General features: G+C 63.0%; 2 protein-coding genes across 5 annotated transcripts; both read right to left on the minus strand.

The window, feature by feature from the left end:
- Positions 1-2,781: 2,781 nt before the first annotated feature.
- On the minus strand, positions 2,782-6,329 carry CDC6 (cell division cycle 6). The gene is made up of 12 exons (XM_030508441.1): positions 6,289-6,329; positions 5,868-6,081; positions 5,378-5,584; positions 5,094-5,293; positions 4,786-4,949; positions 4,536-4,642; positions 4,280-4,413; positions 4,092-4,192; positions 3,923-3,987; positions 3,587-3,786; positions 3,335-3,475; positions 2,782-3,264 (listed from the first exon to the last, which is right to left on the minus strand). Exons 2-12 carry the CDS (start codon positions 6,070-6,072, stop codon positions 3,175-3,177), a joined length of 1,614 nt encoding a protein of 537 aa, XP_030364301.1. The 5' UTR covers positions 6,073-6,081; positions 6,289-6,329; the 3' UTR covers positions 2,782-3,174.
- Positions 6,330-6,776: 447 nt separating this feature from the next.
- On the minus strand, positions 6,777-22,212 carry WIPF2 (WAS/WASL interacting protein family member 2). 4 transcript variants are annotated; one of them, XM_030508476.2, is made up of 8 exons: positions 22,116-22,212; positions 12,162-12,279; positions 11,722-11,854; positions 11,445-11,567; positions 10,355-11,014; positions 8,979-9,188; positions 8,766-8,867; positions 6,777-7,932 (listed from the first exon to the last, which is right to left on the minus strand). In XM_030508476.2, the coding sequence occupies exons 2-8, from the start codon at positions 12,216-12,218 to the stop codon at positions 7,892-7,894; spliced, it is 1,326 nt and encodes a 441-aa protein (XP_030364336.1). In that variant the 5' UTR covers positions 12,219-12,279; positions 22,116-22,212; the 3' UTR covers positions 6,777-7,891. The 4 variants fall into 4 exon arrangements, with proteins under 4 accessions (XP_030364336.1, XP_030364338.1, XP_030364339.1 ...); XM_030508478.1 differs by lacking the exon at positions 22,116-22,212 and adding an exon at positions 20,424-20,996; XM_030508479.1 differs by lacking the exon at positions 22,116-22,212 and adding an exon at positions 14,788-14,975.
- Positions 22,213-22,332: the final 120 nt, after the last annotated feature.

The following is a 22,332-nucleotide window of genomic DNA, read 5'->3' on the forward strand; positions in this document are numbered from 1 at the left end:
GGGAGGGGGGGCTCTTAAAGAGACCGCGCAACATAAACCTTGTTGCCCCTTTTCCTTCTCCTGGTCTCATAAAAGAATGCAGGGGATACAGGATGCGGGTGCGGGGGAGGCGGTGTCAAGCGGGATGGAGGATACCCAAGATGTCCCCAAGCTCAGACGGGCAGGGCATGGTCACCCTCAATGACCTGCAATAGAGGGGGGGGACGTGGGGGGGCTTCCCTGGCTGCCTGCCCCCCCAACAGAGCCACTGACCCTGGGGATGGGGACAGGGATGCAGACACAGGTTGTGCCGCTGCATTCCTGATGTCCTCATCCCTGCCAGGGTCATGGTGACAGCTCCAGCACCTCTGTGTCCCTCAGATTCTCACCAGGTCACCCACCTGCGTCCCATTGAGGACACACGAGGGATTAAGGCAACTTTAATGTGAAAAAGGGAAGAAAAAGGAGAACTGAAGCCTGAGGCAGCCCTGGCACAGCCTCATGCCCCAGGCTGGATCCAACGTGGCCCCTGGGGCCACCCAGAGCAGCGCTCCTGTGCCTCAGTTTCCCCTCTATTCAAGGCAGAGTGAGGTGGAACCCCCGGGCCCGGTGTGGGCAGCAAGGTCTGGGCACCCACAACCCAGCATGGCCACTGGCCCCCTGCCCAGCATGGTAGTGCTGCCACTGTGGTGAGGCCCAGCCGACAGCATGTGCTCAGCCCAGAGGAATGTGCCAAATCACTCCCAGATGTGCACAGAGGCCACCCCGCCGCCCCCTCCACAGCCCACTGGGCACCAGGGACCCCGCAGCACCCCACCGTGGGGCTGAAGCCACCACTGCCCTCATCCTGCCTGGCCACAGCTCCCAGCCCCAGCCTGTCCCACGGCATCGGGGTGCCGAGGTCCAGCAGGACAGGGGCAGCAGGGTGCCGGGGTGCAGACGAGAGGTGCCATCGGTGCAAGGCTGTGTCCCTGGTGCCCCCACAGCACTCCCACAGTGCCACCACGGTGGGGTCATGTGGGGTCCTGCCCCACACCCCCAGCCCCGGTGCCTGCAGGAGCGCAGCCGAGCGGAACGGGGATGTCAGATGGAATCTGGGTGCCGGCGGTGACGCCGCAGCGGGAGGCGGCCGTGCCCGACACGTGGCTGCTTATGTAAGGAGAGTGCAAGGGAGGACAGCGATGGCCAGGGCACCGGGGACACCACCGAGGGGACACCAGGTCCCCACTGAGCACATGCAGCCGGACACGCACACGCAGGGCACAGCACGTGTGTGCAGGAGCAGGGGGACGTGAGCACACATGTGCTGGAGTCGGGAGGGACAGGGCCCTGCTGGCCCCTCAGCCTCCCTGTGCTGCTGCTGCTATGTGGGGCCCGGGTGTCCCGGGGGGAGCAGAGGTGTCCCCGCACCGCAGTGGTCTCACTGCGGCGCTACCGGCCCCTCACCAAGCAGTGCTGAGCGGCTCCAGCACCGCACGGCTCAACCCATCCGTCTGCGCTATTGATTTTTCATGCACTGCAGCAGAGAGCGGAGCCAGGGCTGGCACGGCCACGGAGCCGCGTTCCCACGCCATGGGGCCACGTCCCCACGCCACCCCGCTGTCCTTGTCCCCACCCTGGGGACAGCACCAGCACCCTCCAGCCTCACCATGGGGTGCCCATGGCAGCAGGTCTGGCCAAGGTGTGGCATGCCCCCCATGCCCTGCCTGTGCAGCCACCATCTCACCCAGCACCATGGTGGGCACAGGGGGGATGTGGGGAACAGGAGCACGGCAGTGCCCACCCGTGTCACCACCACATCATTGTGGTCACACACACTGCCAGTCACTTCCTTCTGCCCAATGCCACCCCGTGCCATGGGGCTGCATCACAGGCACAGGGCAGGATGCAGCCGCTGTGGATGGGGGGAGCAGGGACCTCCTTGGCAGCCCCCATCTCTGCCCATGGGGATGCTGGAACCCTCAGCCCCATGGCCTGGTGACGGGTGGCAGGGCCAGAGTCCCCCACAGCCAGGTGAGGGGCTGGGGACACAGCCTGGGCTGAACCTGTGTCCCCCCCACCCCGTGCCACTGCACACGTCTGACACCATCAGCTCTGGTTATAAATAGCCCCGTGGCAGCGATGGGCTGAGCCACGCTCAGGGCCCGGCTGGGGCCACCGGCTGCCCCCGGCACTGCCTTGGTTTCCCCAGTGCTCCCCACACTGCAAGTCCCTGTGCCTGGGGCCTGCCCTATCTCCACTGTCCCCTGGCACACCAGAGACAGGCAGTGCCAAAACGGGGGGGTGGGAAAAGGGGACTGCACCAGGACGCCCAGTTCAATAGCGGCACCCAGCACCCTCCCAGAGCTCCACCATGGCACTGGGACAGAGCTGATATCCCCAGATCCTGCACCCCATGGGGGCAGCGTCAAGACAGGCCTGGCACACACCAGGGCCGCGCCATGGGGCCAAAGGAAACTGAGGCAGGCTGGGGACCGATGCCGCCAGTGACCCATCCCCAGAAGGGTGGGGGCAGCGAGGGGTGGCGGGTGGGATGGGCAGAGGTGGGGTGCGATGGCTGGATGTGGGACACTGACACAGCCTCATCCCCTCCCTGTGTGGGGCCCCCCCAGCCCAGGGAGCCGCAAAATTAGGTCAAAGCGTCTATTACTTAACACAAGCGGAGGAGCTGGGGCCAGGAGCTGGGGGCAGCTGGGGTGGGGGCTGCAGCCCAAAAGGAAAGGGGCTGGGAGAGGACAGAGCTGGGGCCCACAGCCATAGGGGCAGGAGGGGAACGGCAGGCATGGAGGCAGGAGCCAGTGCTGAACCAGAACACGACTTTATTAACAGGAGACAGAGGGGGTCCCGGTGTCGTCCCCCCTTCCACCCCTGCACCCCCACTCTGCTGCTGCCAGGGTGGGCACCAGGACCAACCTTCCTGTAGCCTGGAGCCTCAGAAGGCTCCGAATGAGCCAGGAGTAACCATGGCCACAGTGCAGGGAGCAGCACTGGGATCCCGCGTGCCCCCACGCCTCAGCTCCAGCCCCACAAATAATAATAGTGATAATAACATTAATAATAATAACAAAACCACCCCAGACCGAGGGCAGGACTCGGCAAACAAGGGCTGAGGCCTCCAGGAGCCATTTCCCTGCTCCTGCCATGACCCAGCCAAACCACACCGGCAGCAGGCTCCCAGCCGGGGCCATGGGGAGGCTACTGCAGGCCCTGGGCCAGGATGCTGCCCACCAGCACCACATCCTGCAGTGCGTGTTCCACTGCCGCTTGATCCAGCTTCAGGGAGACCTGGGGGAGAGATGAGATATGCTCAGTGCCCCGCTGCCGGACCCCTGCCCCGCTGCTGGGCCCCCAGTACCTTGGCCAGCCGAGCCTCCTTGGCCTTCTTCATCTCGAGGATGCCCCGGGACTCCAGGAGGGTGACAAGGGACAGACACTCGGCCTGATCCACAGCAGGGAGCTGCTGCCGCCGGCAGACCTGGCTGTAGGTGTCGTGGAGCTGGAGGAGGCAGAGCAAGTGTTATCCGTGGCCTGCTGCATCCAAAGGAGACCCCAGGGACACAAACCCGCTCCCTGCATCCAGCCTGGGGAGGGTCCCACCGCCACTCACCTTCCCCAGCGTCACCTCCTGCGCGCGCAGCTGCCGGGTGAGCAGCAGCAGGGAGCAGAGCAGCACCTTCTGCTGCAGGGGGAAGGAGTCTGAGGTCCCCCGGCCCCCCGCTGCCAGCCGGTCCCCAAACACCTCCGAGATCACACGGGAGACGTGCAGGAGCTCCACGCGCTTGGGGACAGGGGTTGCCGGGGAGTCACCTGTGGGACAGAGAGGGGACCTCAGGAGGAGGCGAGTGGCAGCCCCAAAAGAGACCCCAGACCCCCAGTGAGGCCAACTGGAGGTGCCACCCACAGGGTTTTGGCTCCATTGCTGTGTCCAGCAGCAGCCACTCACCACCAGGCAGTGGCTTGAGCAGCGTCTGGCTCCGCACCTCCAGCTCCACCATCTCCACAGCGCGCCTGGGGAGAGACAGCCCTGAGAATCGGGCACCGGCACCCCCAGCGCGGGGCTCACAGGGGCCACACCAGCTCTGGCAACACTGGGTTTTGGGTCAAGCACTGACCTACAGACATCCAGAGCCTTGCGAGCGTCACCGGAGACCGCAGAGACCTTACGGGCACAGAACTGGAGCGCGGCAGCATCCAGCACAGAGTCACCAGCCACCTACCAAAGCACCGGGTACCGTCAGCGCTGCCGCCTGCACAGGTGAGCCCCACCATGTGTCACCGTGTCCCTCCCCCATGTCCCCACCTGCCCCAGCCGGTCCTGCAGGATGGCGGTGAGCTGCTCCCTGGTGTAGGGTGGGAAGTGCAGCAGCTGGGGGCTGCCATGGGCACCAAGCCTGGCCAGGCTGCGATCCGTCAGGTCCAGTGCATTGGCCAGCCCTGTGGGCACAGCGCAGGGAGGTGAGGAGGGAGCGGGTGACAAAGGCAAACCCCCATCAACTCCCCCCAAAACAGGGAGGGTGGTCCCCAGGGTGGACAGCATCACGCTGCTGTGCGCTCACCAACAAGCACAAGCCTGGAGCCAGGCAGCCGGGGCCACTCAAAGAGGGTGTAAAGCACGTCCTGACCCTTGCTCTCCAGCTGGTCCAGCTCATCCAGCACCAGCAAACTGTGGTGGAGGAACCTGAGTGAGCCCGAGCTCTGCCCCAGTCACAGCTCCCTGGGCAGAGAAAGCTGCCACCGGAGCCACCTCTCCCGGCCAGCCACCACCCCTGGGGTGTCCCCACGCCACCCCCCGGGCAGGAAACTCACACCATGGGCCCCGGGGCCATCAGGCGCTTCTCCAGGCTCCGCAGACCCTCCCGGCCGGTGGCCACGGGCAGACCCAGGGGCTGCGCCAGGGAGGGGAAGACACAGGATGGGCTGCGCAGCGACATGCAGTTCAGGACGATGGTTTTGCTCCCAGCAAGCTCTTCCTACCAGGAACGGGAGCATTAACACCAGCCACAACCTGCTGCCCTCTCCCTTCACCCACAGTGGTCCTTCCCTGCCAATCTGCTCCACCAGCACCCTGAGCAGGGCTCATCCCACCCCTCATCTGCTGCCGGGACCCCCTGCACCTTGCAGTCGAGCAGGACACGGCTCAGACAGGCTGTTTTCCCTGTCCCGGGGGCTCCGGAGACGTAGAGGCTGCCGGGCCGGCGCCCGCAGATGTGATCCTGCAGGAATTGCCGGATGACTCCCATCTCCCTCTCTCTGGCGTGAAGGCGGTCGGGCACAGCCAAATGCAGTACCCGCTTTGCCTGCTGGTAGCTGGTGCCTGCGTCAGCAATAGAGAGAATGCAGGGAGGGGACATGGTGCTGTGGGGACCCCGACCTCATCCCGCTCCCCAACCCCACTCACCTTCCTGCCGGAAGAGCCGGGCGCGGGCTTGCCCTGAGCTCCGGGGGGTCTCCTGCCCCCCGCGCCATGGGGATGGTCCTGGGCTGTTGGGCTTCTCCGGGGATGCCGGGGGGTCCCCGAAGAGCAAGCGGCGGCCCTGGTTCTCTTTGCTGCGCTTGGCTGGGGAGCAGGGCAGGGCACGGGGGACGTTGCAGAGGTTGTCGTCACCTGCGGAGGAGATGATGGGTCAATAGAGGCGGTGAGCACATGGGCCCGAGCAAGAGGCCATTGGTGACACGGAGCCACCCTCCCTGGGGGGAGGCTTCGTGCTTCAGCCCTTCCCAGCCTCCCAGAAGCAGCTTTTCCTCCTGAAACCAGCGGAAGCCACAAACGCAGCTGCACGAGGGACAGGGCAGAGCCGGGGCCACCCGCCTACCCCCCCGGCCCCACAACAGCTCAGAGCAAGCGGATGCGCCCTGCCGCCGCCACCCTCGTAGGGGAGAGCCCTCACCCAGGCGCTTGTGGGGACTCAGAGGCAGCGCTTTGGTCCTTGCCGAGCATGTGTCCGGCGCGGGATCCGCGGCCCCGGGTGAGAGCCTCAGGACGGGGGCACCGGAGCCGCTTTTAGCCGAAGGGGTGGCGATGTGGCGGGCGCTCCTCCTGCGGGGGAAGCCGATGGTGGGCTGGTGCTGCGGGCGGGTGCTGCTGCTGGCCATGGCGGGGGTCTGCGGGCGGAGCGGGGCACCGGTCACACGGGGGGCACAGCAGATGGAGGGAGAAGGGCACTGGCCCCAAGGGGAGTCCCTCACCCCCCAGTGCCGCCTGAGCCCCCCGGCCCGGCCCGGCCCGGCCCGGCCCAGCCCAGCCCAGCCCCGCGGCTCCGGCTTCGGTCCCGGTCCCGTACCCCCGGCCCCGCCGCTGCCGCCACCAACCTTCTGGCGCCAACTCGGCCCCGGCTCCGCACTTCCCGCCACTAGGCCGACCCGGCTCCGCCCCCTCCGCTCCATTGGCTGCACGGCCCGCCGCCGAGGCCAATCGCAAGGCTCAGCGTCCCCGCACCGCGCCCAGAGGGGGGGTGTGGCTGCCGCGCAGCCAATGGGCGGGGAACCCGAGGCCTGCCGGGAGGGACAGTGCGCGGTTCGCGGAGCATGCTGGGAGATGTAGTCTGCTCGGGCTGGGTCCCAGCGCCCGCCGACGTGACCGTCAGCGCTCCCCGTCCTGCTTCCCAGTGGTTCCAGTGTCCCCAGTCCCGCCTTCCCAGCGTTCGCAGCGCCCACAGTGCTGCGTCATCTCTGGTCCCAGTATTCCCAGTCCTGCCTTCCCAATATCACCTCCCTACCTCCCAACCCCAAAGAGTGGAGGCACCCCTGGGAACCCCCCCATTCCCCAGCCCCCCGCCCCGTGCTCCTGAACAGCCACGTTTCTTTATTACTTTTATTTAAATGCCATTTCCAGCTCCTCGGGGTTAATTCTGTCCCCTCTTGACCCAGCCCCCGCGGGGGGGGGGCAGCCAGCGCTGGGGGAGAACCTTTGTATTGAACCCTTATTTACAGAGGGAGGGGCTCGTCCTGCAGCGCAGCCCCTCACCCCGCCTCGCTCCACCTTCATAGAAACCCCAAACGAACCCCAGAACAGGTAGAGGGGAGGGGTTAGTACACCCGCAACGGCCCCCCCCACCTCTGGTAGTACAAAAGAGATCAGTAAATACGGTTAATGTCCGGCAGCCCCCCCCCCAGCACGGCGAGGAATTCCAGAGAAACCAGCCCAGTACCAACAGCAGGACAGGGGCAGGGGTAAGGCAAAACGTCAGCCGGAGGCCCCCCCGCCACCTAAGAGAACAAATACCACCCCCCCAGTAACAGCAGCCCCAGTTTGCTCCATGGATAATTAGTGTTTTCCCGTTAAAACGCTCCAGTTCGGGAATCCAGCGTTAAAAGCCGGGCACCTCCCCACCCCATCCAAACCCAGAGCTGTGTGAAGCGGTTCTGGGGGGAGCAGGAAGGGGGGTCCCCCCCCCAGCCTCACTGGGGTGTCTCTGGAGGGTCCCACTCACCCCCTGCTCCTCCGCTGGTTCCTGTGCAAAACAGCAATCGGCTGTGCCAGGATAAGGAAGCTCCATCCGAATACCCTGGCTGCCCCTCGCTCTGCCAGTGACCCCGCAGCACATCCAGCTGCTGCCCTATCCCAGCTCTGCCCCAGGGAGTCGGGCACTGAGACACCCCTGGTCCCGACAGCTCTGCCCCAAGTCTTTGTGTCTGGCTCCCAAGCTGCAGCGGGACACTAGGAACCTGGGATCTGCGATGAGGGAGGAGGAAAGGTCCCATCGGGGCTCGCCAGCACGGTCACCGTGTCCCGGGGGAGATGCATAGATGAGGGTGGAGAGAGCTGGGCTGCGGGAAGCTGCTCGTCCTGGGAAAACCAAAAATGGTGGAAACAGGAGTTTCTCATGCAGGGAGGTGGGGAGGGTCCGGCCGAGGAAGGGGAAGGAGGTCTCCGTGTGTCTGCTCAGGAACAATCCGTGTGTGCAGCCCGCTTTCACCTGGGGATGGGGGGCAGAGGGGGGGCCCCACGAGTAGCTGAAGGACAAGGAAAGCTCAATGAAACCAGAGCCTGCACCATGCAATGTGCCATATCCCTGCGTGCCACCTCCCCATGTGCCAGCCCTGGGCCAGGGTCTCCATCCTGGTGCTCCCGGAGCAGGATCCAGGACACCTACGTTCCCTCCTCCACATCCCCACAGCAGCTGCCTCCCCCCCTCCCTCCCCAAACCATGCAGAGATCCAGAGCCTGGGATTTGCGCCTGGCACCAGCCACTGCAACACGCACAGAGAGCTCCGGGCTCTTCAAATCCACATTAAACATTCATTGCTCTAAAAATAGACGAGCATCCCGTTCTCCCCGGAGTCTCCTGCGGGATCCGCAGGGCTGACGTGCAGCAGAGGCGCACCAAGGGCACTTTGCGCTGTACTGGCAGCGTTGGGCCCATCCTGGGGTGCAAAAGGGGGGTCTTCACCCCCCAGTCCCTGCCCAACAGCAATTTGGCAGCAGGACCAGCTGCTGGGCTCCTTCTGGAACTGCTCCAGCACCAAAGGTGCTCAGCACAGGCAGGATCGAGCCCTGCAGCATTTCTCTGTCCAGGCTCAGTAGGCAAAAGAGGGGGCAAGTTCTCGGCCCCCCCCACCCCCCTCAAACGCAGCAGGCTGCCTTTGGGGCTCAGGTCCCAGGGCACAGAGGACATGGGATCAGGAGCCTGGGGCTCAAGCCAGGCTCTGCCTGATCCACCCTGAGCAGGGACGAACAGGACAGCATCGGCCACAGCTGCTCTGCTGTCACCTCCTGCCACCCTGGAGCACGCAGGAAGGGAGCCAGGCCACATGGGACTGTGGGACACCTCCTCCTCCTCCCTTACCTCTGTTTGTTTTGCTGGGGTAGATTCTCTGGAAGTATTTATATTCTTCTGGGGCTGGGAAGTCTTCAACGGGATGAAAGGCATATTTGGATTCAAAGTCATCTGCAGAGAAGGGGGAACAAGGAGCAGGTCAGGACGGGCGGCTCTGGGTGGGCACCAAGGGGCTCCTCCAGCTCAGCCCACCGGGAGCTCCGTGCCCACGGTCCCACTCACCCAGGAATGCTCTGACGGTGGAGATGGAGTCCCGGTGCCCGTTGCGCACCGGTGGTGGCGGCGGCGGCGGCCCTGCCGGAGTCCTCGTGGGTGGCGGCGGCGGCTTCCCCCGGCTGGGGGGCTCGGTGGAGCCGTGCAGTCTGTAGGGGGGTGGAGGGGGGGGGGCATCACGCCCCCCATTGCGCAGCAGTGGCGGAGGGGGCGGTGGAGCTGCAACGAGAGCTGGGTCAGTGCCGGCGCGGCCACCGCAGCCTGCCAAGGCTCGGCATCCCCAGGGCAAACCCTCCCCTCCGGCAGCAGGGCCAAGGACATCCTCCGAGGAAGCTTTCCAGGCCGGCTGCTGAGCCAGACCGCGCCAGCGGCCAGCACGGCCAGCCAGGGATGCTCCCACACGCTCCCAGAGATTTCCTGCTTGCTCACATCCACATTCCTGCAGCCACAGTGGAGGGGACGGGCCAGCCTGCGCCCCTCGGCTCGGCTGCTCCAGCCCCTGCATGCTCCCAGCCAACCCTCTGCACAGAGGGGATCCAAGGAGCCTGCACACACGAGGGTTTGAGGGCAACTCCACATGGAGGCAAGATGCTGCCTGGCCGGGCTGGGAAACCACATCCCCACTGCCACTAAGGCGGTGACAGGGCCCACAGCCCCTCTGACCTACCTCTTGCTCCTGCCCAGCCTCCCATGGATACGGTGGCAGCTCATGCTCCTCATTAGGCTAATTACAGCCAGACTAAGGGAGCGGATCCCCAGCTGTAGCTCAGAGGAGGGATTCTGGCAGGGCCGGAAGGACAGAGCGGCTTTGGCAAGGGACCAGGCGGGAGCTGCGGTCTGGACGCTGAGCCCAGGAGCGTACGGGGGGGGGGCACCGGGATGAAGCCATCGCTGCTCCCGGCCCTGGAGAGCCCAGGCCAGTTTTTGAGGGCCAAGCAGCAGTGTCCAACTGCACCACCACGGGAAGGGCTTCTCCCTGCTCTGCCACAGCTTTTTGTCACCACGCCAGTGTCACTGGGGAAGCTCAGGGGAGCAGTCACAGTGTACACGGCTCTGGCTCCACCGTGTCCTCACCTCCCCCCCCAGGAGGATGCACCAACCTCACAGGCAGGAGCTGCACAGCCACAACCCACCACCAGCATCAGGCCTGAATAAACATTCAGGACCTGGATAAACAGGACAGGACCAGGGACATGGATCAGACCCACCAGTGAAGCTACTGCCCCTGGCTCAAGCCCTACACCGAGGAGAAGCCTCACTGCACCCCAGAACTCACTCTTCCCCCAACGTCTCCTACCAGCCACCGAACACCCCATGGGCAGGACCCACCCCAGCTGCTCCCAGGCAGAAAAGGAGCCTGGTCCAGCAGAGCAAATAGCTCTTACCTGCTCCCCGGCTGGGGGGGTCTCTGGCTGGTGGAGGGGGGCGACTGCTCTGGAGAGACGGGGAGGCTGAAGAGGGTGGCAGCGGTGCCAGGCCCCGCAAAGGGCCTGGTGTCTTCCTGTGCAAGGAATTGTGTCTCTGCGGCAGCTCCGGGGCGGACTCGTTGATGGGGCTGGAAGGGCCATTGGGGACACTGGGGGGTTGTCGATAAGGGGGTGGCGGGGGGGCGAGAGACTGGCCCTGAGCCCCTGCCCCAGTCCGGATGTTGACTGGGGAGGGTGGGGGTTTGATGGGTGGCGGGGCCGGGGGTCCATCCCTGCTGGTGGGCAGGCGCTGTCCCGGGGTGGGCGGCAGCGGCTTCTCCCGGTTGTAGGGTGAGACCTTGGCGCTGTGTGCTGGGGGGGGCGCCGGAGGGGCAGCAGCGCGGCGGCCTGGCGGGGGGGGCGGGGGGGCAGACGAGCTGTGCTTCATGCCAGTGCTGCCGGCAGCATTGGGCCGGGACAGGTCCGGCAGCGATGGCCTCTGCGTGCGCGGCAGCTCCGGCGGCGAGCCCCGGCTGTTGTCAGCATCGTCTTGAGGTCGGTTGTTGGTGGCCGGCACCGGGGGCCTGGGCGCGGCTGCTCTGGAGCCAGGGACTTGCAGGGTTTGCTTACCGGAGCTGTCTGCGGGGAGGGAAAGCAGAGCGAGCGAGTGAGTGAGTGAGTGAGCGGCGACGTGCGGCGCTGCGGGGCAGCGTGCCCGTGCGGAACGCTGTCTGGCACAGGCAGGGAGCTGGCACCACGCTCAGCCACACACAGCTCCTCTCTCACCACTGCTATTTGCTCTCTGCCTTGCTGGGAGGCAGGTTGCCACAGAAAACAGCAGAGAGAAAACGCTGTGCAGCACACATGACGCCAGGGCCCTCCAAGGAGGTTTGTGTCATGGGCTGCTGTGGCACAGAGACCGCGCAGCTTGCCTGCGGCCACTTGTGGCGTGTTGATTTGCCTCTAAACAGCTGAAGTCTTCAGGGAAGCACAGCAAAATCCTCAACCCCCTCCTGCTCAGGGACCTCCCCAGGGAACCACACGCAAACCACAAGCAGGAGGCCATTACCTGAGCTGTCCTTCGCTCCCACAGGTCTCAGCTTGGGAACGCCGCCTTGGAAGAGGCCGCCCTTTGGCTGGATCGCAGCTGAGCTAGAGCTGTAGCTGCAGCCGCCACCACTGCCCTTAGGCTCTGAAAGGAGAGAGGCAGAGAGGTTAAGCCCGGTATTAGCTCCTCCAGCAACACGAAGGCACTGGAAAACAGATGGGTAAGAGCCCAGAAGCTGTCCTGAAGGACACAGCAGCACCCAGCGCAGGGCTGAGAGCCTCCCAGGGACAGGACTCACTCTCTAGGATCGGTGCGCTCCGGTCATTGATTTGTGTCACCTTCTTTAGCTTGGTCCCTTTACAGATATCCTGCAGGAGGGCCCCACGGCCCCGCTGCTCCTCTCGGCTCAGTTTCGGTGGCTCTGTGTTTGCCTGGAGACAAGCAGCAGCTCAGCAGCTCGCCTGTGTGCACGGACACCCCGATCCACAGGGCAGGCACAGCCCCACTCCACCTTCCTGCTTCTCCTCCCCAGCCCTTGCCAGCAAACATCCTTCTCCACATGGAGCAATAGGGCTGCCCCTGGTTATGCTGCTCTTCTATGGGACAGGGTTGAGACCCCATCCTACCTAGACCCAAAGCACGGCTCAGTTACAGCCACGTGGAAGGAGCCCAGCTCTCCCCATTGAGCCACCAAGGGGCAGAAGTGCCCAGGTCACGGGCAGCAAGAGCAGCTCTTACCTGGCTGAAGGTGGGAGGCGGCGGGGGCCCGGGCGGCGGCGGCGGCGGGATCGGCATCCTGGCCCCGTTCCGGTGGCTCCGGTGGCTCAGAGCTGGGGACAAGCCTGGTCACTCATGCCTGCAGGAGAGGAGGAAGTGGTCAGGGACTGGAAGGGAAAGCCAGAGAGCAGAGAAACATGGCCCCAGGCTAGTGTGCGAGCGCCCTGTGCTGGAGCTCCTGCAGGGCAGAGGCTGGGGCTGTTCTCTCCCAGCTGGCCCAAAAGGTTCTCCCAACACCCTGGAGCAGCAGAGGTGGGAGCCAGCACAATCCCCTGCCCCAAATGAGCAGAACCCCCACCCCAGCACAGAGCCTGCAGCTAAACTCAGCACATTTCTCACACGACCGCCTCGCTCAGTGGAGAGAACCCGGCCGAGCTAATCCTGCACCATGTATCCAGCTCCTTTATCTGCAGCCAGAGGTTGCTCATGTGTAAGAGTGACAGGCGCCCAAAGCCTCTGCTGCCAGCAGGCACCGTGGCCAGCCCTGGCACACATCCCCAGCAGGCCCCTGCAGCCACCAATGCCACTAAACCTGCCACCGGATCACCCAACACCCCAAAGGCTGCCTGCACCCCGCTCCATTTACACAACTCCAAAGCGCCCCTTGAAGCCGTCCGAGCAGGCAGTGAAACAACCTTTCCTTACATCAATCTGATTACATTTCAATCCATCCCATCCCAAGGCCGAAACCACCCTGTCCCACACCACGGCTCACCCAGGATGGATCCCAGTCCGCACAGTGCTTCACCAGGGGGGCTCCACGGAGCCCGGCAGCTCCGGAGACTGAGCACAGAGGAAGCGGGGACAGGAAGAGGAGCCTGAATCACCCGGAGATCACAGGATGGGCCCCTGGCAAGCTCGTGCCTCTGACAGCAGCACGCAGGTAGGGCTGCTCCTGCAGCACCCGCTCAGGGAATAAGAATGTGGTGACTGGAGGCCTCATTCGCCACTCCAGGAGTTTTGGGTGCTTGAGGCAGACTGAGAGGCAGGGGATAAATGCCCCTCTCTGCACTGAAGATGTCCTTCCCCCCAGGAAAACCTAGTCCCTAAGCATTGAAGTGGACCAGCACGAAGTAAGAACAGGACAATTTCACACCTGAGGCTTCCAATTTCCGATCCCTGACCTCCAGGGCACGCGACAGACACATCCACCACGACAGCGAAAGCTTCTTTATGACCCAGACACCAAAACCAGGTGCCCATAACCTCTAAAATGGTTTCTCTCAGGTATTAAAAATCCTTCTGAGACTCACCTTCTACCAGAGGAACTACAATTTACTGAAGCCACGGGACATGGAGGCCAGAGGAAGAGCAGTGTCCCACATTCCCGCTCCCTGGCACAGCAGAGGTGTGAGAAGAGGAGACGCGGAGCAGCAGCATTGCCACGGTGCCAGCGGTTGCCCTCGAGTGCACCAGCAGCTCTCTGCGGTTCGGGAGGATAACTAACTAAACTGCCTTTTAATTAAAAGCAGCCTTCTTCCAAGTGAGAAGCTCCTCAAGCGCAGACACCCTCACTGGGAAGATGTTCTCTCTATTTTCTGGTGTTTTCTAAGTCACCTGAGATCTCGTGTTCTCTGATGGCACCAGCCACACCTCTGCAGAGCTGGGAACGAACCTGCTGTGACTCACTAACTCCTTATCCACCTCACCAGGGAAGCCACCTCATTCCTGCCTCTTGGAAACACACTGTCCCCTGACATCTGTGGTGCCACTTTACTCCAGACAGAGCCTGAAGCCTCACACACGTCCATCAACTCCTCCTTCAGCCCCACCAAGCTGGGACGCTCTACAGACTGGAACGAAGCCCAGCAAACCCATTCAGCCTGTACCTTTCCCACTACAGCAAGATCAGAGACGGCTCATAACGTGCTCGTCTGGGACCTGCCTGCGCTGCCGGGACGTGTTGCAACACGAAGGCCTTTCCCCTGTGCTGCTTCCCACCCCGCAGCAGGATGGCAGGGCCGGGACAGCGCAAGCTGCTGCCAGGGCAGAGCATGACATCGGGGGGACAGGAGAGCCCCGGCCTCTGGAACACCAGCAGCAGGAGGTAATTAGCAGAGACAGAGCTGAGAAACATGCCAGGTAATGAGACTCCTGACTGGGTCTCACGTGTCACAGGCCTGAGCCAGCACAGGATTGGTGCCAGCCCTGCGGGTTGTCACCTCCGCTCCCAACTCACGGGAACAGAAACACCTCCTCATCATCGCCCCGTTATGCTCCCGCTGGTTACTCACGGGGTGATGTTTCCCACCCAGCTCTGCACCTCGATGGCACTTGGGGTCACAGGAGCTCCTTTAGGTACTGCTGTGACAGGGACACACACAGAGAGACGGACAGCAGGGTATCAGCTGTCAGAACACAAGTCATGGCTGCAAGGGAAGCGCGCTGCTTGGGTCCCCCCATGTAAGCCCTGCGTCAGGCACAGCGGCTGGGGACAATCCCAATGTGACATTACCTCCTGTAAGCACAGCCAGGGAGGAGAGAGGTATTTCTGCAACGAAAACCATGAGCCATTATCTCCCCATATCTACCATGCCCTTCAAACCCAGTGCTGCACCGAAACCCACATTCAGATAAAGACTCTGACCTAGAAGAGCAAGAGGAGGGGAAAGAAGAGTTGAAGCTCAAGCAGCTTGAGGATAAACTGAATTCCTGAGAAACAGGTCATTTCGTTTCAGCACACGGCCCCGTTCAGGTGGTGGATTAACAGCAAAGGTCACATTGAAAAACCAAACTCAAGAGGCACCAGACTCAGCACACGGCAGCTGCTGATCATTTCATACCATTAGGAACGCTGAGCCCTCTGGGTGGGAAGGCTGGAGTGTCTTTAAAACAAAGCCTCGATCTTCAATGTTCATGAAGACAGACACAGCTGATAAAGATTAGGGACACACAGCTAAATCCTCCAGGAACAAAAAAACCAAGGGCAGCTCTCCCAGCACTGCTCACCACCCCTTAATGGCTGGCGTATGCCTGACGGAAACCATGCCCTTTGAAACAATGCCGCTCCGACAGCCGCCTTCTCCGCGTGCCTTCTCCTTTGTTCTTCGTTAGCAGGGATCCTTTCGCTGAGCCTCTGAGAGCTCCATATGCCTCGGCGGCAGCTCCCTGCGCTCACAGGGAAAGTGCTTTGAAAGACCTGAATTGGGGCAGGAGAGACACCCACGAGATCAAAGCGCAGGAGAGCTCGTCCTGGGGTAAAGGCAGGAGGGGCAGGTTTGCACCTTGGCTTCCCCTGGAAAATGAAAACACAAACCCAAGGAAGCTGTGAGAAATCCGAGGGAAGACAATGTGTGAAAAGCTCTTGCTTTGGAGGGCAGAGAGTTCACTAAAAACGAGGTGACCCTGCAGAGAGCTGCTGCTCTGCAGCCACGCTGGACCCTCACCGCCACCACTGCAGTGTGTCAAGTCAGCCCTCCCCTGACAGCCCCGGCTTCAGAACACCATTAAACCCCAGGAGCGTGACATTCAGCAGTGCCCCCCCCCCATAAAACAGCTGAATTAGCCAGAGCTGGCTGGGACAAGACTACATGCCACGTTTTTCAAGTCCTCATTCGCTGAAGGGAGATGAAATGTCTTCTCCAGCAAGCAAAGCAGCCCCAGATCCTGCTCGCCCCTCGGGGGGGTTGCTGTTGTAGCAGGACAGGCAGCAGTGACCTTCAGCTGCCGTTTCCTCGCCTTTCAGGGGGATTTGGGTGCTGTGGCAGATTTGTATTTCACAGCTACACCGCAGCGAGCCTGCATTTGCAAACCCGAGATGAAGCTTCATCCTCAGGGAGACAGCGGCTTTGAACTGCAGATCAAGAGTAATTTCCAGCCCTCTGATGTCGGCTGCAGAATGCAGCTGCACCGGTTTGGGGATGACTTCCAAGGCTGGACCTCTGAAACACCCTCTCTCCCTCCCGCCTCACAGGGCGCCTTTATCTTCTACCTCTTCCCATCCAAAACCTCAGTTACCCCGAGCGCAGCCCTTCCCAATTCAGAGCCTGTCCTCCAAAGCCTGACATTTCTGCCCGTTCCTGAGGAGCGAGGGCTTCAGCAGCGCTGAGGATGCGACATAAATAATTTACCCTGAAAGACAGCAGCGCAGGATTTGAGGTCATTCAGGCTTTTAAAATCATATCAGCATGCGTTGAGAGAGCGAGCTGCCATCTCCATTTGGAGTGTCTCAAAGAACTGGTGCATCTCTGCGTGCAGACAGCCAGCCACACGCCGGCCCCGCGGGACTCAGATGTTCACTCTGAATTATTCACAACCCACGGTCACTGACAATGCGTTTTTAACAAAACCCCTGAACGCAAAAGTTCTGGATGCCTCCGGGCTCAATTCCACAGCCACAGCTTCCCCAGCCCAGCCACGGGACCCCACAGGCAGGCTGGCCTTTAGCAGCTTCCACCCAGCTCAGCTCGGCTCACTTGGCAGAGGAAACCTTTAATCAGGAGCAAGGAATTGCATCCTGACATTAGGCTGCAGCAAAGAGCAGGAAAAGCCCATCCCAGGAGAGCCCCCAGATTTCCCTGCCTCTCCCCATCCCATGTGCCAGGCGAGAAGGGAAAGGAAACTGGGGAGGGAGAGGGTGGCACACGAAGGGACCGGGCAGGAACCGCTCTGAACCACTGCTCTCCGATGGACATGTCCAATTGTTCCAGCGGAAGGAAGTGGCGGGAGACACGAGGACTTCCCGACTGCTGCGCCGTAAGCCACGGCCGGGAATACCGCGCTGCAGGGCCCACGCCTCGCAGAGAACAATACACTGAATGGAAAGCAGCTCCTGAGCCTGGTGCTGTCAGTGAGAGCTCAGGTTAAAATGACTTCTTATCAACTGCCAGCAACGCGCCAGCCCCTTCACCACAGGTTCCAGCATCCTCTGTGCATTTAGAGGGAATGAAGTTGGATGAAGCCAACAGAGCTGGGAGCTCCTTGAGGAGCAAGGAAAACATTGGTGGCCTCAGGCTGCTCCAAGCAGGATGGGAAGCAGAGAAAAGCTCCGGCCACCTCCAAGAGCCTTTGAAAGCGGCTGACGTGCTACCAGTGAAGAGCAAGGACACTGAGCAAACCTGCGGCTCTGAAAACTGACAGTGCACAAAGTTATCTGGGAAGCAGCACCAGATGCTCCATGGCACCAGCAGCCTCACACGGGAGCAGCAGCCAGTCTCCAGCTCCAGCCTGCCACCCCGAGTTGATGCTGCCACTACTGCAGCACGTCTGAGCCAGGGACAGCAAAAGGCCAAATAAAGCACACGGACGGCACCGCACTGAAGGCTGCGCTTTCAAACCAACCCCTGTGCCAAGCTGCTCCCCCAGCCTCACCCCAACGTCCGAGCTGAAGGTCTGACACTTGTGGGTCTCCCTCCCGTGTCTCCCCGGAGCAGTGGCTCTGATGGGCAGCATCACCGCACTACAAGGCAGGCGATATAGGAGCACAGCCCGTGGTCTGCCCAGACCCCGGCCCCCACACAGACAGTTTGGTTACAACCATGAACAACTCTGTTGAAAGCCCACTGAGCTACACCCGTGCCTGGAAGCTGCTGTCCCAGGAGCCTGCATGGAGAATAGCTGTGCCTTTAAAGTACCCCAGGCCCGGCTCCAGCTTAAACCCCTGTAGCAGCCACTGCCTGTGTTCAAACACTCAGCTCAAACATGACCAAGCCCTCGCTGTGCCCCTGCACCCTTCGCTCCGCAGGGCAGAGCCCAGGGCCGGCTTAGTCCTCCCCACCCCGGTCAGGAGCCTGCAGGACCCCCGCGTCCCCCATCGGGGTCTCTCCCACCCCCTGCAAGGCACCGGTGACGCTCCCTCCCTCTTCCTCTGCTGAGGGGACTTTGGGGAGGCTGAGGACAGAGCCCTCCAGCCCTGGTCCCCTTTGCCACGCCAGGGGCTCTGCCCGCTCACCACCCTCCTGTGCCCACTCTTTTGCAAGAGCTGCTCCGCGCCCTGAAGGAGCCGAGCAGAGCCGAGCGCGAGGTCTCCTGCTGTTCCACAGGACCCAGCCAAGTGTTCTCAGGGTTTTCCTAGGCAAAGGCCAAGCAGGGATGCACCAATTCCTGATCCAGAATACACAGGGCAAGGAACCGAGGCAGAGTGCAAGTCACTGGGAGGTGCCTGCTGGACGGGCGCAGCCCCCACCGCGGGATAAAGTCACCCCAAAGCCACAAAGGCCTTGCAGAAAGGAAGCAGCCACTCAGAAAACCATCACTGACTGCTTCTAAAACATTTAACTGGCTAAAGAAACCCATCTTTCCTCTAACCAGCTCTGTACTTGGAGTCATAAAGAGCATATTTACAAGCTGCCAACGAATCCCCGGCACTTAAGTGTTATTTTGGGGCAGATGTACATGCTTGGTGTTTGTGCAAGACCCTAAAGCTGTGGAAACCTTACAAATGGGACTGATTCACACCCCGGGATCGATAGGATGGCTCATGGCAAGCAGAGCCCTTGCTGAAGGTGCTGAGGGCTCGGCCCCACTGTCCCTCACTGCGGCAGCGGGAGGTGTGAGAGCACGAAGGAGGCGCCTGCGTCCGTGCCAAGGGGACACGGAGCTCCCGCAGCCTCAATCGGCTGCTTTTCAGGGCGGTGGGTGCCAAGAACATGCTGCAGATTTACACAGGGAGAGGAGGGGTCGCTCCGAGATGTGACCCAGTAACGGGCTGTGACAGAGAGACGCAGCGACAGGGCTGGATGGTCCCTGCAGATGCAACCGTGTCCCTCCCAACCCCAGGCAAAGTCACGAGCACCCCTGGGCCCCCAGCCCAGGCTGCAGCCCAGGTTTAAGGGAGGGAAACACCACGGGCCCCGCAGGAAGGTGCCCGGCTGCTTCAGGAGGCGCCGCACACATGGCGCTGCAGCAGCGGGTCAGCCCTGACAAGGACATTGGAGCGCAGCAGCAGCTGAACCCCAGCACGATGCCCACGGCTCCCCACGGCCCAGGCCAGCCGGGGACCATGCTGTGAGCTGCATCCACAACCCCCCACCTGCTCCTGCTGGGAAAGGGGAAAGGGAAGCTCCCTGCAAACCTCCACGCTTGCCTGCAGTGCCCCCCCTTTCCCTTTGAGAGCCCCTCCAGAGCCGCCTCTGCCCCAGGGAGAGGCTGCACCCTGGCACGGGGCTGCTGCGGCTCCGGCCGGTGCAGCCAGTCCTGCCGAGCAGCACGGATCCATCCCTACGGCTATGGTACTGCATGTGGGAGACACCAGAGGAAGGAGGGGGACTGGGGATGAGCCAAAGGAAGCAGAGAAGCACCCAAGCCCCAGCACCACGGCCTCTGTGCTGCAGGAGACCCCACGGCAGGTCTGGGTTCCAAACACCGCAGCCTGCTCCCGGGGCTGGTGACAAAGGAGCCGGTTCAGCTCTGGAAAAGGCAGTTTAATTTTTCACCCAAGCTCGTAACATCAGAGCGAGGAGCAGGCCCCGGAGCTGCACTCGTGCCAGAGCTGCCCTGGCAGAGGCAGCAGGAGAAACCCAACACGCTCAGCCCCTCGTCAGGAGGGCACTTCCCCCCCCCCGGCTGCCTCCTCCCACCTTTGCTTCCCAACACAAAGCTACTTCTTTGGCAGAGCAAATCTGCCTTCCTTCCAAGCAGCCAGATGTAAGTAAGTAGGTCAGACACGGACCAGAGCGCCTCGACAACAGCACTTTAAAGCAAAGCAAAGCGGGAAGCGAGCCTTGACCTGGAACGTGCCCCGTCACCTCGGCGCTGGCGCGGGGGGGCTGGCAGTGCCTCACCTCGCTCAGCAAGAGCAGAACCTGCCACAGCAGCAGCGTGGCACTGTGCAGGGACCGTGGGGACAGGCTCTAACACCCTGCAGCCACAGCAGCCAAAAGCTTTGCAGCCTCGCACGGTGCAGACCTACTTTAGTGGCAGAAGCCATCTCAAACAGACCCAATTCTCTGGTAAAGGTGGCACCGGTCCCCTCCGTGCCACGCTCCCGTCCCAGTGCTGGGCATGCCACACGCTCTGGGTGGCACCGGCTTGGCCACGGCCGACAACTCCTGCTTGTTCGCGGCAGGATGAAGCCAAAGCCCTCCCTCACCCCTCACGGCACAAAGAGGGGTCTGTGCTCCCGGCCCTGGAGCAGCCATGGGAAAACAGGTTCTGCCTTTGCATTCCAGCAGCAAAGCGTGGCTGTGAGCGCGATGTCTCCAGGGGGCTCAGTGGTGCCGAAACACCTCAGGGTGAGACAGGCAGGAGTGAAGCCAAGCTGTGAAAAGCAGAGGACACGCTCACCAGGTAGCTTTGCTCCGGAGAGCACATCCAGGCTGGAGCCGGGTGGATTCACACCTCATCTGCACCCCGGCCCCGAGGCAGCTCAGCTCAGCTCCCCTCTGGCAGCCGTCAGTGCCGCTGCACACCCGGGATCGGGATCAGGCCAGGCCGGAGCAACCAGGGTGGATGCTCCCCGCAGCCAAGTCTGCCAAAGGTAAAACGAGGCCGATGTGGGATGGCGGCAGCTCTCCAAGGCTCAGCACAACGCACGGGCTGCGGTTCACTGCAGTGACTTCCATGCAAAACCTCTGCCTCCACCTGGCCTGAGGACGCTGCTGCACCGGCTCCTCGCTGCCTTCCCACCGACCCAGCCCACTTTCCGCCTGGATGGTGGATGGGATAACTCGGAGCAGGGCGGTCACGAGGCCTTCAGAGCCCCACATCCATCAGCTGAGGGTCAGGAGGCAGCCGGCATCTCCTCCCTCTGCATCCCATCCCCAAATGCTGCCCCAGTGCAAGCAGGTTGGGGGGGGGAACAAGCAGGGGGGCAGCTGGAGCCGAGCTGTGCTTAAGAGCCATTGGGATTCGAGGTTAACCCCCCCAAAAAATCTGTCTCTGAGCAGTGCTTGGAAAATAAGTGGTTTGAGAGGATGCTGCGCAGCGCTGGGCTCGCTGGGGCTTTGGCTTTCAGTGCCCCAAACCAACCCTGGCCACTGTCTCCTCCTGGTCTGGGCTCGCTGTGATGGGGCAAACCCCAAAACCAGCAACACCCCAAGAGGAGCAGACCCCGAGGAGGGACTGCCTGTCCAGGCACATGGATACAACCCATCTGCTGGGCTCATCCCCGTGCAGCACATGTACCCCACAGCCTGAACCCATCCACATCCCAGCCGAGGACATCGAGGCACACACGGAACCCCACCAACAGGGAGCTGGGATAAGCAGGAGCCGCTCACTGGGGCCAACCCTGCAAATGTGCACTGGGACAGGGCTGATCAGCACCAATTCTGCTGAGTCTTTGCAGGGGGAAAGGCTGCGGCTGCTCGAGGCACAGCGCTGCTGCTCTGCCTCCCTCCGCGAGGACGCACGGGAAACAATCAGCTCCTTATTTCCTTTGCTGACAACCAGCGCTCCGGAGGGGTCCGAGGTGAAGGCGCAGCAGGAGCGGGGTCCCGAAGGCCGTGGCGCTGTGCCGCGCCGGGGCAGGCTCCGCTGCGGGGCTGGTTCCGCGGGCGTGTTTACCCGCAGCGGCGGCTCCCCGCGCCTGCCTCCGCCGCGGCTCTCGCTGCCGGCCCGTGCGCTGCTCCGCGCCCGGCTCTGCGCAGGGAGGAGCGGCTCAGGACGCGAGCAGGGACCGGACCGCGGGCCCTGGGTCTGGCCCGACCCCGGGGGCACCGTGTCCCCCCGCCCCAGGACAGCACAACCGGTCACCGAACCCCCCTGGGAGCTGCCCCTGCGCAGAGCCGGAGCCCCCCGCGAGAGAGGGGGACAAGGGTGGGACGCGACGGGCACATCCCGTGACACCGGGAGAACGGGGACGGGGGGACTGCTCAGAGCCCCCCGCCGCGCTCCGCCATCGCCGCTCCGGCACGGCCGCTCCCACCGGCATCTGCCCCCGCGCCCCGGCGCGATCGTGTCCGCGGGTCCGGCCCCGCCGGCCCCAGCACCGCCCCCGCTCACCCCGCAGAGGCCCCGCGGCCCCCCCGCGCTCACCGGCCGCCCGCGGCCTCCTCCCGCCGCACCCGGAAACGCGGCCCCGCGACGCCGTCCGGGCTCAGCCGCCGACAGACAAAATGGCGGCACCCGCCGCTCCTGCGCCGCCCGGGCCGGATGTGGGCGGGGCGCGGCGGGGCGGCAGGGCGGCGCCGCCATGATGGGGAGGTCGAGCGGCCATGGCGAGAAGGGCGCAGCGCATGGCGGCCATATTGGG

The sequence above is a fragment of the Strigops habroptila genome, chromosome 19 (assembly GCF_004027225.2).
Source record: "Strigops habroptila isolate Jane chromosome 19, bStrHab1.2.pri, whole genome shotgun sequence".
In the NCBI taxonomy this organism is placed as follows: Eukaryota; Metazoa; Chordata; class Aves; order Psittaciformes; family Psittacidae; genus Strigops; species Strigops habroptila.